Raw genomic sequence first — 13709 nt, forward strand, 5'->3', positions numbered from 1 at the left:
GTGCTGGGAAATTTCCATATAGCAGCTACAGTAATAAAATGAAACAGTACAGAAATGAAACGATGCACCGGGTTAATAGACTCACAATGAACATTTGCTGTGTGCACTTATTTCCATTAAATGTGAGTGAATCCATATAGAAAATAGCCTTTGCACGTGACATACCTTAATTATACCTTGACAAGTTGCTAGAGGAAGGCCAACCAAGCTTGTTCCATTTATAGACATAATTTGATCTCCAATGCTGAGTTTTCCGGAGCGTGCAGCTGGTCCCCCATTCATCATATTGGCTAGTATTACAGTAGGAAGTATTGAGCCCCATCCAGATTCCACAACAACCACTCCCAATATCTCTCCCTTGAGCTTTTCCACCTGAAGCTGTTAACAAGCAAATCAAAACCATGATAATTCACTGATAAAAGTCCATAAAAGTGTTCATTAATCGTGATAAAAGGATATTGCTTACCTCTTTGCAGTTTTCAGAGTTTGAAAAGTGTATGAGGTCATCATTATACATCTCTTGTGTATTAATTATATCACTATATTCTTTTTGACTGAGGTCTTCTGGGTTGATACCATTGGCTCGTAAGAATTCCTGGTAAGCAACACTGAAAGCTTGGCCAATTGACTGTGCAATGAGCTGGGCCTGTGAAAAAAAGAAGATATGGACCAGTCTAGTAGTATTCCGGCACACAGTGATATTCTATATTACTAATACTTTCATATATTAATGACTATATTAATATTGCTACCTACACTACAAAGATTATTGGTAATAAATAATAATGTCTCGGGGAAAAATATTTTCCTTCCACTAGGTGTCGCTATGTACTGTAATAAATGTTAGTTGCTAATATAAAAAACTCCTAAAGCGTAAGATCTCAGTGAAAATACTGGACTTATTTTCAAATACAGATAAATATGTGTTTTTTATTTTACAGAAATCTGATGTGTAACTGTTATTAATCAATAGAAGATGGAGATTCCATTGTCTCACCTTTCTGCAGATGCGCTCTGAATAGAGGTCATTTGAAAGTCATACTAGTCCTACTGTGATACTGCAGGCCATATTACTGCTATTGCTATGGGGCAGTTAGAAATTATGTGGTTTGCATTACCATATTTGTAAAAGAAGCCATTTTGTTGAGAAAGATAAGCAGTATCCTCTGTTCACACCAGAATCATGACTTCTATAATGTTGAGACGTCCACACTAGTGTCAAGGTTTGTAATATGCCAGAAAAAAAACATTTACTGCTGCATATCACTGACCTAGGATGCAGTCAATGGATTTTAGGTACTTTTGAAGCCGAGAATGTGCTATTCTTACATCTGTAATGCGTCCTTGACAGTGGGTGAATCTAGTGTTAGCTGTGATTTAGTAAATGAACCCACATCTCCTACAATCATTCAATCATGCAAGGCGTGCAAAACCAAAATTATTTTTACAGTTGTTGTTTCATTTATTGTCTGCTATAACTGTTTTTTTTTTTTATCTTGAAGGGTTCAAATGAAGTAATTCATTAAGAATTGTATTTGGTATACAGCTAAGGCTACTTTCACACTGGCGTTTTGGTTTCCATTTGTGAGATCCGTTTCAGGGCTCTCAAAAACGGTCCAAAACGGATCAGTTTTGCCCTAAAGCATTCTGAATGGAAAAGGATTCGTTCAGAATGCATCAGTTTGCCTCCGATCAGTCTCCATTCCCCTCTAGGGGCGGACACCAAAACGCTGCTTGCGTTTTGGTGTCCGCCCGACGATGCGGAGGCAAACGGATCCGTCCTGACACACAATGTAAGTCAATGGGGACGGATCTGTTTTCACTGACACAATATGGCACAATAGAAAACAGATCCGTCCCCCATTGACTTTTTCAATGGTCTTCAGACGGATCCGTTTTGGCAATGTTAAAGATAATACAAACGGATTGGTTCTGAATTGATGCATGCGGTTGTATTATCGGTGTGGATCTGTCTGTGCAGATCCATGACGGATCTGCACCAAACGCGAGTGTGAAAGTAGCCTAATGAGAAATATATCGCAAAAAATCACTTCTCTTCTGTCGGCTAAGGCCTCAGATACTGAAGGGCTGCTTGGATAGGCCCCCTTGACACCGTGGGCCCTGTAGTAACCACTATGACTGCTAAACTGTAGATATACCCTGTTGAGGACAAGTATTGCTGATAGTACTGTAAGCGCTTTATAGGTTCTCTATGCTATTCTGGGCCATTACAATCACAATATTGGGTCTTTTGTTATCTTCGCTGTCTGAATAGTGAGTACAATACTGGAAAACCGAGTTTAAACCCTTAAAGGGATTGTCTGATTTTTTTTATATTGATGGCCTCTACTCAGGATAGGTCCTCAATATCAGATCGGCAGGAGGGCTACTTCAAGAACTCCTGCCGTTCAGCTGTTTGAAGAGACTTCATCGGTGTTTACCTGCTCACCATCACAACTGCAGCTGCAAGCAGGTGTAATTACATCTTCACCATCCCCACTCACTTCAATGGGACGGCTCCTTCCTATTCACTTGAAGCCAGAGCTGTCCCACTGAGGTGAATGGGACGGAGGAGTTTCAATTACACCTGCCTGCAGCTGTAGTTGTGATGGCGAGGAGGTAAAAAATGAAGAGAAGACTATTAAAAAAATAAGCTATTTGAAAGTTCTTTTGGTTATTTTTTATAACACTTAAGTTTCACACAAAAGAAAACTCATAAATGAATTGCCCAGGTTATTATGGTCATGTGGATACTTAATATGGTTATTATTTTATTTTTATTAAATGTGTATGCGATACATTTTACTACATTAAATATAGAGATAAGCAAATTTCTCAAATGTTCGATTTGGCTGATTCGCTGAATTTCACAAAAAATGTTGCTTTGTGATTAATTATTTCGTCACAAAGCGCATTTTTTTGTAAGTAGCGGGTGCAATGACAGGGAGCTGCGATAGCGTCGCCCCCGTCATTGTACCCCTCAGATGCCGCGTTCATACATGATTGCAGCATCTGAGTGTAAAGTTTACAATAAAAAAAAAGTAAATCAAACTTACCGTTTGCACTCATGACGGGCCGGCCGCCATCTTGCTTGAAAATCTCGTCCGAAATCCGATGCAGTGCAAGATTATGTCATCACACCGGCTGAGGATAAAGGCTGGAGGCCCGTCGCGAGCAAATGGAGGATTTCAGGTTGGTTATGTCAGTTATTGTTAGCCAAAACCAAGTGTGGGTCAAAATAACAGAACAGGTGCAGATCTTTCCATTATACCTTATCTCTGTGTAGGATTCACTACTGGTTTTGGCTCACAATAAGGCCCCTTTCACACGAGCGTGTCCGGTTCAGGTCCGGATCCGTCCCGGTGCATTGCGGCAAACCCGCGCGAGTAGGTACGCAATTGCAGTCAGTTTTGACTGCAATTGCGTTCCGTTGTTTAGTTTTTATCGCGCGGGTGCAATGTGTTTTGCACGCGCGTGATAAAAAAACCGACTGTGGTACCCAAACCCGAACTTCTTCACAGAAGTTCAGGTTTGGGTTCAAGGTTGTGTAAATTGTATTATTTTCCATTATAACATGGTTATAAGGGAAAATAATAGCATTCTGAATACAGAATGCATAGTAAAATAGGGCTGGAGGGGTTAAAAAAAAATACATATATTTTAACTCACCTTAATCTACTTGTTCGCGCAGCCCGGCATCTCTTCTCTCTTCTTCTGTGAGGAAAAGGACCTTTGATGATGTCGCTACGCTCATCACATGGTCATTCACATGATCCACCACTATGGTGATGGATCATGTGATGAGCATAGTGACATCACCACAGGTCCTTTTCCTCACAGAAGAAGACAGAAGAGATGCCGGCTGCGCGAACAAGTAGATTAAGGTGAGTTAAAATAAATATATATTTTTTTAACCCCTCCATTCCTATTGTACTATGCATTCTGTATTCAGAATGCTATTATTTTCCCTTATAACCATGTTATGAGGGAAAATAATAATGATCGGGTCCCCATCCCAATCGTCACCTAGCAACCGTGCGTGAAAATCGCACCACATCCGCACTTGCTTGCGGATGCTTGCGATTTTCACGCAACCCCATTCATTTCTATGGGGCCTGCGTTACATGAAAAAACGCACAAAGAGGAGCATGCTGCGATTTTCACACAGCGCACAAGTGATGCGTGAAAATCACCGCTCATGTGCACAGCCCCATAGAAATGAATGGGTCAGGATTCAGTGCAGGTGCAATGCGTTCAACTCACGCATTGCACCAGCACGGAAATCTCGCCCGTGTGAAAGGGGCCTAAGGCTACATGCACATGACCGTATGTGTTTTGCGGTCTGCAACTGAACGGATGACGTTCTGTATGGCATCCTTTTTTTTGCGGATCAGTTTTTTGTTTGGATCCATTGTAATAATGCCTATCCTTGTCCGCAAACTAGAAAAAAATAGGACATACACTATTTTTTTTGCAGGGCAACGGAACGGACATACTGATGCGGACAGCACACATTGAAATGAATGGGTCCGCATTCTATCCGCAAAAAAAATGGAACGGACACAGAAACAAACAACGTTAGTGTGCATGCAGCCTTAGGACTGCAAAACACATACGGTCGTGTGCATGTAGCCTTACTGTGAACATGTCTTTTAAAATTTCATTCTGCTGGTATTAAAAGGTATGTACTGGGATTTATAGCGTTGCTGTGAATTGAAGCATTCATTTTTGTGCAACAAGGTTTTCTAAAGGTTAAATTGAATGTATTATAGTTATCCCAATATCAATATGTTTCTCTCTTTAAAGCATAGTAAAAAAAAAATGAACACAAGCTTCACATTAACTTCTGTAGCCTACAAAGTCTAGGCGACTGCAGGATTCTGCAAATAATGTGGCACAGCCTTATTATTCTTATTGATGTAATGTGTTCCTTCTATGGCAAAGCCGATTCGTCCCCTGGGGTATGGAGATTATCTCCACACAACACATTTTATGACTGCAGGCAATAGGAATATATCCAACGTGAGAAAACAAAAATATAATTGGTATATTGCAGAGACTAGAGAGAGTGTGTTCTAATAGAGTTCGTTTTATTAAATATAATCTTTGGGCACAAAGAGTGGTGGGAGATTTCACAATGGCAATTATAGCTTACTCAAACATTGTCTATCTGAAGAAGGTATTTAATCAGAATTAGGGCACGCCGCACGTCCTGGTCTGTAGAGAACACTAAATCCATGAATGGAAATTTTCTTCAATGAAAATTCAGTGCTCAGTCTTACATGTACAGTATTACTGCATAACTACAAAAATAAATAGGTCAAAAGCTTTTAGATAAACCATTCAAGACACAGCACTGAGTGAACCAAATGCAGTCAAAAGTACAACTCAAGAGCCTTAACCACTGTGGGGATTTGCTCTGGTAGACAGGACAAGCAGATGCAGTATAGAGGCAAAGACCAGTTTGTAACCTTAAAAACCTCAGTGTTTTATTCACACTTATGGCAACAAAACAGTACCACAGTCTATTTGCAGTTTTCGTGTTCGTTCACACCTAGACAGTTCAAACAGCAAAACAGTCACCTGTTATCCTAGGTGTTAGTTCACACCCGATCGGCATTGCGCAGGATGGAGCAGACCTCCCAAACAGGCCTCCAGCCTAGCACACGGCTCAGATCCCAATCCAGCGATAGCCAGAGCTCCTCTGTCAGAGAGAGGTAATTACCACCAGCTGACACTGCTGTCTGTTTTTTTTTTTTACATAGGCCAGTTAAGACCCGGCCTGGAATGTGGGGAGTAGTTAACCACCCAGCACTTTGACTACTCAGAGTAAAAGCCGTCCCGGATCAGCTATTACAGCTATACTAAATAGCGAGGTGTCAAGCAACAACTGCTGCTGACACATGAAAACTGGCTCTTGCTGCACCGAGGCTAGGAACCTCGGTGACACATACCTACCGTCAACGACGATCTCTTGCACCTTACTACATACTTCCCCCTTTTGTTCAACCCTGAGGGGGTGAACACTTGCCAGACAGTGTACCCAGGACAGGGCACCTGTGTTTCCCTGCAAGCGGTCTGCCCTGTGTTCCACTGAGAACTTGAAGTTCTGTAATGACAAGAACCATCTGGTGACCCGAGCATTCCTCTCTTTGACCTGGCTCATCCACTTGAGAGGGGAGTGGTCGGTCACCAGACGGAACTTTTTCCCAACAGAAAACAGCGGAGATACTCGAGTGCCCACTTGATGGCGAGGCACTCTCTCTCCACTATACTGTACCTGGTCTCGGCTGGGGTGAGTTTGCAGCTCAGGAAAACAACGGGATGTTCCTTCCCATTGATTTCCTGAAAGAGTACAGCTCCGAGGCCTACTTTAGAGGCATCGGTCTGTACCACAAACTCCCTCTTGAAGTCTGGCGTCACCAAAATAGGTGACTCGCACAGGGCCGACTTCAACGTGGAAAAAGCCTCTTCCGCCTGGTCATTCCAGCAGACCATCACAGACTTCCGTCCCTTCAAGAGCCCTGTCAACGAGCCGCTAAAGCGGCAAAATGGGGAACGAAACTCATAATAGCCCACCATTCCCAGGAACGACTTTACTTGCCTTGTGATGACAGGTCGGGGCCAATTCCGAATCGCCAATATTTTATTCACTTGGGGTTTGATAACTCCACATCCCCGGGTACCTAGTCTCCTCTAACTCTATCGCGCATTTCTTTGGGTTAGCGGTCAGTCCAGCCTTCCTAAGGGAGTCCACTACAGCCTGCACTTTGGGTAGATGACTTTCCCAGTCAGTACTGTGGATGAAAATATCGTGCAGGTAAGGCTATTTTCACACTCGTGTTTGGTGCGGATCCGTCTTGTATCTACACAGACGGATCCGCACCAATAATGCAAACGCTTGTATCCGTTAATAATGGATCCGTTTGCATTTTCTCGATCAAAAAAAGTCTAAGTCTACAGGGAAAGTCAATGGGGGACGGATCCATTTTCAATTGCACCATATTGTGACAGTGAAAAACGGATCCGTCCCCATTGACTTACATTGTAAGTCAGGACGGATCCGCATAGTCAGACGGTCACCAAAACACTGCAAGCTGCGTTTTAGTGACCGTCTAAAAAATGCAAGGGAGACCAAACGCAGCCAAATTGATGCATTCTGAACGGATCCTTATCCATTCAGAATGCATTGTGGCTGAACTGATCCGTTTTGGGCCGCTTGTGAGAGCCCTAAAACTGATTTCACAAGCGGACCCAGAAACGCCAGTGTAAAAGTAGCCTTAGTCGAAGCGTATCGATGATGTGGACGCAGCACAATGACCATTAGCCATTAAAAAGTGGAAGGGGCGCCATCCAGACCAAAGAGTAACACCTTATATTGGTACAGCCATTCTGGTGTGATGAAGGCAGTTTTTTATTTGGCAGTCTCCATCATGGGTACCTGCTAGTACCCTTTGGTGAGGTCCAAAACAGAAAAATACCGGGCTTGGTTTAACCTTTCAATAAGCTCATCCACCATTAGAGATCTCGTTTAGTTTTTGGAAATCGTTACAAAATCAGAGTGTCCCGTCCGGCTTGGGTATTAGCACTATAGGACTAGCCCACTCACTTTTAGACTCCACAATGACGTCTAGCCTCAGCATCACCTGCACTTCCTCTGAGATGGCTTGTCGCCGAGCCTCGGGTATCCGGTATGATTTTAGCCGGACTTTAGCCTAAGGCTCAGTGACAATGTCATGTCGAATTGTGAAAGTGCGCCCAGGAAGATCCGAAAACATATCCGTGTTCCAGATAATAAACTCCCTGGCCTCCTGAGCCAGTTTTGTTAAACCTTTCAACCAGACCGTCCGTTTGCGGATGTCCGTAACTGTTTAATATGCAGCAACTTACAGAGTTCCCTCATGACCTTGGAAGTAAAAGGGGTCCCCTGATCAGTCATAACCTCTTTAGGTAGCCCCACACAGGAGAACATCTCCATTAGCTCCATAGATATAAGTTTAGCCGATGTATGTCGCAGTGGCACCGCCTCCGGGTACCGAGTGGCGTAGTCTAGGACAACCAAGATGTGTTGGTGTCCTCTAGCGGACTTTGGTACTGGGGCTACAAGGTCCATAGCGATTCACTCAAACGGTACCTCGATGATCAGTAGAGGTACCAAGGGACTACGGAAAAGGTGCTGGGGGCTAGTTGCCTGGCAGGTGGGGCAAGACTTACAGAATTCGTCCATCTCCCTAAACACACTGGGCCAGTAAAACCGTTGTAGTATCCAGTCCTGTGTTTTCTGCATTCCCACAAGTTTGCGATAAGCCTGGGGCACCACCAACTTTTCAATGGGTTCATCCAGCAGCTGGTTTACCCAATACAACATATCCTGATGAATCACAAAACGGGGGAACACAGACTCTGTCCCAGCGTGTTGTAGTTCGCCATCTACTATTAATACATTTTCCCAGGCTCGAGCTAGGGTTGGTTCCCGGTGTTGTGCAGTACCAAAGTTATCCCCGGAGACATTGAGGTCTGCAAGCTCAGGCCAAGGCAGCAAGTCCTCCACGTCTCCCATTATTACACTCAGTGGGGTTGTCTCCCCCTCTTCCACTGAAGTGGCGGTCACCCCTACCGCTGGCCCTTCGTCCTCAGCTTCCCAGGGTTCTGGCCTCCCCCCGGAGCAAGGCCACTCTGCTGGGGTTACCCATGCCTCATGGGCATCAGTCACTTTCATAGCAGGCCACAGTGCCATTTAACCCGGGAAGTCTCTCTCAATTATAAGTTTGTAGTGTAAGTTTGTGGCAACTGCCACTTCATGAGTCCACCTGCTGGCCCCAGTGGTTATAGACACCAGGGCGGTGGGATAGTCTTTTAAGTAATGAATGCACATGACCCCAACTTTCCGGCCAGCATACTCAGCGAACCATACCAGGGGAGCCCTTACTAGAGACACCAGACTCCCTGAGTCCAGCAGGGCCTCCCACTTCCACCTGGCACAAGTGATTTAGAGTTTCTGGGGTACCCGCTGTACAAAGTTTCCTGGCATATAACGACTGACGGAAGCCATAGTTCGTGTCCATGGGTTCCACCTGATGTGGACTGTCAACTTATACATGGCCAGGCTCCCGACAACGCCAGCAGACTATCGGAGCCAGGTCCACAGGGGGTACATCCCAGGCAGGTTTGGTTGGCACAAGTCGCCGGGTCTGGGGTTGAGATTTATGGGATTTGACTGCCTCCTCCCAAAAGAAAACCCCTGTAGATTCCGGGTAGCCTCATAGCGTTCCACCAGGTCGACCATCTCAGGGCATTACCTGGAGAGACCTGGCCGATCCATTGCTGCAGAGAGGGTGGCAAAGCTCTCCAGAACATATCAGCCAATATTCTGTCCAGCATAGCCATGGGACTCAGCACAGGAGGCTGTAGCCACTTTTGCAAAAGGTGGAGTAAGTCATAATACTGGGGTCTCACGGATGCCAGAAACAGAGCGATGACCTCAGCCCACTGGTCTCGGGGTAGCTTCTTCCTTGTGGCCACTTTCTCGTACATTGGCAGGTAGGTTTTGATGTCGTCTGCGGGTGCCATCTTAGGAATCACCGCACGGACTGCCTTCCGGGCATCGTGGACGCTCTGGGTTGCTCCTGCTGTCTGCAAAGCCATCACGTGTTGTAGCAGCAAGTGGTTGGTCTTTTGCTGCTGCTTGTTAGCCTCCTGTTGTTGCAGGTTTGTCTCTCGCTGCTGCAGATTAGCCTCCATAAGGACCTTCACAACAGCCTCCATTTTGTCATGGCCAAATTTTTCAAGGGTCGTACGACCTAAGCGTGGCTTGAACCACCCACTGACTAATTTTTTATTTTAAGTGCATAAAACTTGTATCTTTATTGTTACTATTTAAAAATTGAACTCTGGATTTAATTAGAATTCCTCAGAATGAGCGGTGAGACTGTTATATATATTTATGTACCCCTCTTGGTATATGTCACTGGATGGGATAGCTCCTGATATACCTCTCAGGGCTTGCCCAAATCCCTAAATCTTTATGGCAACTTTATATTTAGTTGCAGCTAAATCTCTACTATGAGGGCTCAACTCAGCTCAATCTGATTCTAAAATGTATGCTCCCGCTTCCCTACATGTTTCGCTGAGCCTTCGGCGTCCTCAGGGGATATGCAGGTTTATGGGATATGCAGGATATGCATCCAGTGACATATACCAAGAGGGGTACATAAATATATATAACAGTCTCACCGCTCATTCTGAGGAATTTTAATTAAATCCAGAGTTCAATTTTTAAATAGTAACAATAAAGATACAAGTTTTATGCACTTAAAATAAAAAATTAGTCAGTGGGTGGTTCAAGCCACGCTTAGGTCGTACGACCCTTGAAAAATTTGGTTATATATTGTAACAGCGTGGCCACCCCCTGTAGGACCCATCAGTCTGTTGCACCATTTTGTCATGGGACACGGGTTGTAATACCACTCGTATGATGTATGACATACAACCATGCCCAAAAATGCAAACCCAAAAATATTTCGGCATTCGCACCAGCCTCACGGCTCTTGCCCGCATCCTCCACCAATTGTGGGGATTCGCTTTGGTAGACAGGACAAACGGATGCAGCATAGAGGCAAAGACCAGTTTGTAACTTAAAAAGTGTGTGTTTTATTCACACTTATGGCAACATAACAGTATGACAGTCCATTTGCAGTTTTCGTGTTCGTTCACACCTAGAAAGTTCAAACAGCAAAACAGTCACCTGTTATCCTAGGTGTTAGTTCACACCCGATCGGCATTGCGCAGGATGGAGCAGACCTCCCAAACTCAGACCTCCAGCCTAGCACACAGCTCAGATACCAATACAGTGATTGCCAGAGCTCCTCTGTCAGAGAGAGGTAATTACCACCAGCTGACACTGCTGGCTAGGTTTTTTATATAGGCCAGTCAAGACCCGGCCTGGAATGTGGGGAGTAGTTACCCACCCAGCACTTTGACTACTCCCAGTAAAAGCCGTCCCGGATCAGCTATTACAGCTATACTAAATAGCAAGGTGTCAAACAGCAACTGCTGCTGACACATGAAAACTGGCTCTTACTCCACCGAGGCTAGGAACCTCGGTGACACATACCTTCCATCAACGACGGTCCCTTGCGCTTTCCTACACCACCTCTACCACTACCTCTTAAAACAGATGATTGGCTGCGGTGCTGGAAGTCAGACCCCCACCAATCTGATATTGATGACTGAGGATCAGTCATCAATAAAGTAGAACTGCACAAACCCCTTAAATATAAAAAAGGTATCATTATGAAAAAATATTTTCTGCCTAAACATTTTCATGATGCCTACTTAGAGTTAAACTACGACTGCACATCAAGAGTAATCCATGTAGACACTGCACCAAGAAGGGACATGTGAACTGCAGCGCTGCCTTCCACTGAAAACAATGGAAGGCAGATGGCACTTAGTGTCCACCGGAATTCTGGTGCAGTGGCCATGCCAGAATTCAGGTGACATAAACCACAGCGTGAACAGACCCTTAGGCCTCCTCATACATCTGAGAGTTGGTTACGATATAAAAGCTAGAGTTCAATACAAGGGAGAGATGTGTGCTGCTGCTAATGGTTTACAATCAATGGAGGAAGACCACATAGGTTCTATGGAACCTAAAGGGTTGAGGGTCCCAACAGGGCCAAACAACCCTGCCCCCTTTACAGTGCTATAAGGAGTACCTGCTCTTTGATATAGAGTCATGGTTCAGCCTCTCCTCCTTTTGGAGGCTGCTCTCAGTTGTGTTCTATGGAGTCTCAGAGGTAGGTGAGCGCCGTGGCTTCCTTAATCAGCTGATCAGGGGAGTCAGACCTCTGCCGGTATCATATCGATGTCCTATCCTGAGGATTCTCTTTTCTGGCTAAACTGTATTGCAACTTTTTCGCAGTTTAACACCATTCTTGTCATTTTTGAAAGTAGCTGGGAAATCAGGTGTGATGAGCTATGTTAGTTAGGTGCACGCAAGATTTATCAACTGCAGCATTTAAAAAATGCTACAATCCTAACAACATGATGACGTAGATCATGCATCACGCCCTCCTCCTCTCCTCCTGCCGTGATTCTCCATGCCTCTAGCCTCTCATGTGTCTGGCGTTTGGTGCGCTCCCAGGCTCTGGCTGGATCTCAAAACCCGCTCTGCTGGCTGGCTTGTTGAGGGTGGTGAACCTCTGCCGAGCCTTCTGCTTGCCCTCCGCTGCCTCCCTATTTGGCAGCGGAGGGTAATTCTGGCGTTGCTATTTTAGCTCTACCTGCCAGTATGTGGACTCCTTGCCCTGTTCCTTCCTGCTTGGCTGCCCGTACTTGGGACGAGGTCTCTTTCCCCCCTACTGCCCTCTCTCTGCCTGGCTGCTCCTGGTGGCGACAAGGTTTCCTCCCCTCCTGTTGCCTCCTCTATGTGAAGATCTTGTTACTGCTTGTGTTGCAGATGTTGTTCCTCAAGCCCTGTTTGTCCTGCACGTGGACTCCCCCTCCTGCTCCTCTCGCCTGCTCTCTGTACTCAATCCTCCTGAGCTGTTTCACCCTGTGGATTGGTGAGATCTTTCCTTTTTTGGATTTGCCTTTTTTTTTGTTGATTTTTCTTTCCTTGGCTTGATTAATATATAAATATCTCACTTGGGAAAAAAACTAAACAAAACAAAAAAGGAGTAAGTGAAATTCCAGGAGGGGGGGAGAGAGGAGGGAGGAGAGAGAGAGTGAAAAGAAGAAAAGAAAATAAGAAGGGAAAAAAGAAGGGGGGAAAAAGAAAAGAGAGAGGGAGAAGAGGAGAAGGAAAAAGGGGGAAAAAAGAGCACTAAGCTAAATATGCCCTCAGCTGATTTTTCAGGGATAAAATCGGCCCAGAGACCTGTGGAATCACCAAAAATGTATCAGTTTTTAAATTCCCCAAAGATAAATACCGGGGCAGGACAAAAAGGGCCCCAGGATATCAATAATAAAAGGAATAATAATACTGTAATTGCACTGGAGGAAACATTGAATGAATTTTCCCAAGTTGAGAAGATACAGATGGCAGAGGAAGGAGAATTATCCAATGTTGAATCTTTCTCTATAAAAGAAATATTGCTGGCAGTTAAAAAAAATGGGGAACTAATACAGGACATCTCAATGCAGCTCGAGTCAATCCAGTCTGATGTAGCCCTGATCAGGGACGATGTATCAAATATTCGTGATAGAGTTAATACTATAAAAAAGTCTGTGGGTGTTCTACAGAATGAACTCAAAACATCAAAAACTGAGATCTCTACCCTGAAGACAGACTTTAGTTTGCTAAAAAAAAAAAAAATTGTAGATTTGGAGGATAGGTCAAGGAGGTGCTGAAGAAAATAATCCTGCTCAAATGATACAAATGTTGATCCTGGAGAGGTTTGGAAGGGAACACTTTTCTCCATTGTTTTTGGTGGAAAGGGCACACCAGGTGCCCGGAGGCAAACCAATTCCTGGAAGGCAGCCACGGACACCTCTGGTGAAGATTATTAGTCTCACGAGACAGAGGGTGGAGGGGAAGAGGGTATGGTGTGGGGTTTGTGATGCTTCTCATAGGTTTAAGGAAGAGGTACTGGGGCTATTGGAAGTTTTTGGGGTTTGGGGCTTTTTTGGCTGATTTAATGTCAGTTACAATTTTAACTTGGAATGGTCGGGGTCTGGGCGATAAATTAAAGAGACAAGCGGTCTTT

At 44.6% G+C, this 13709-nt stretch overlaps 1 protein-coding gene across 2 annotated transcripts in view; it reads right to left on the reverse strand.

Moving 5' to 3' along the window:
* Window positions 1-13709, reverse strand: part of APBA2 (amyloid beta precursor protein binding family A member 2) — a 413133-nt gene that overhangs the window by 75653 nt on the left and 323771 nt on the right. For both annotated transcript variants that reach the window (XM_044283308.1, XM_044283307.1), the window contains 2 exons: window positions 467-646; window positions 166-378 (listed from right to left, as the gene is read on the reverse strand). In XM_044283308.1, coding sequence (XP_044139243.1) covers window positions 166-378; window positions 467-646 — 393 coding nt within the window. The remainder of the gene's footprint in view (window positions 1-165; window positions 379-466; window positions 647-13709) is intronic.

Source organism: Bufo gargarizans, chromosome 2 (genome assembly GCF_014858855.1).
Source record: "Bufo gargarizans isolate SCDJY-AF-19 chromosome 2, ASM1485885v1, whole genome shotgun sequence".
Lineage (NCBI taxonomy): Eukaryota > Metazoa > Chordata > Amphibia > Anura > Bufonidae > Bufo > Bufo gargarizans.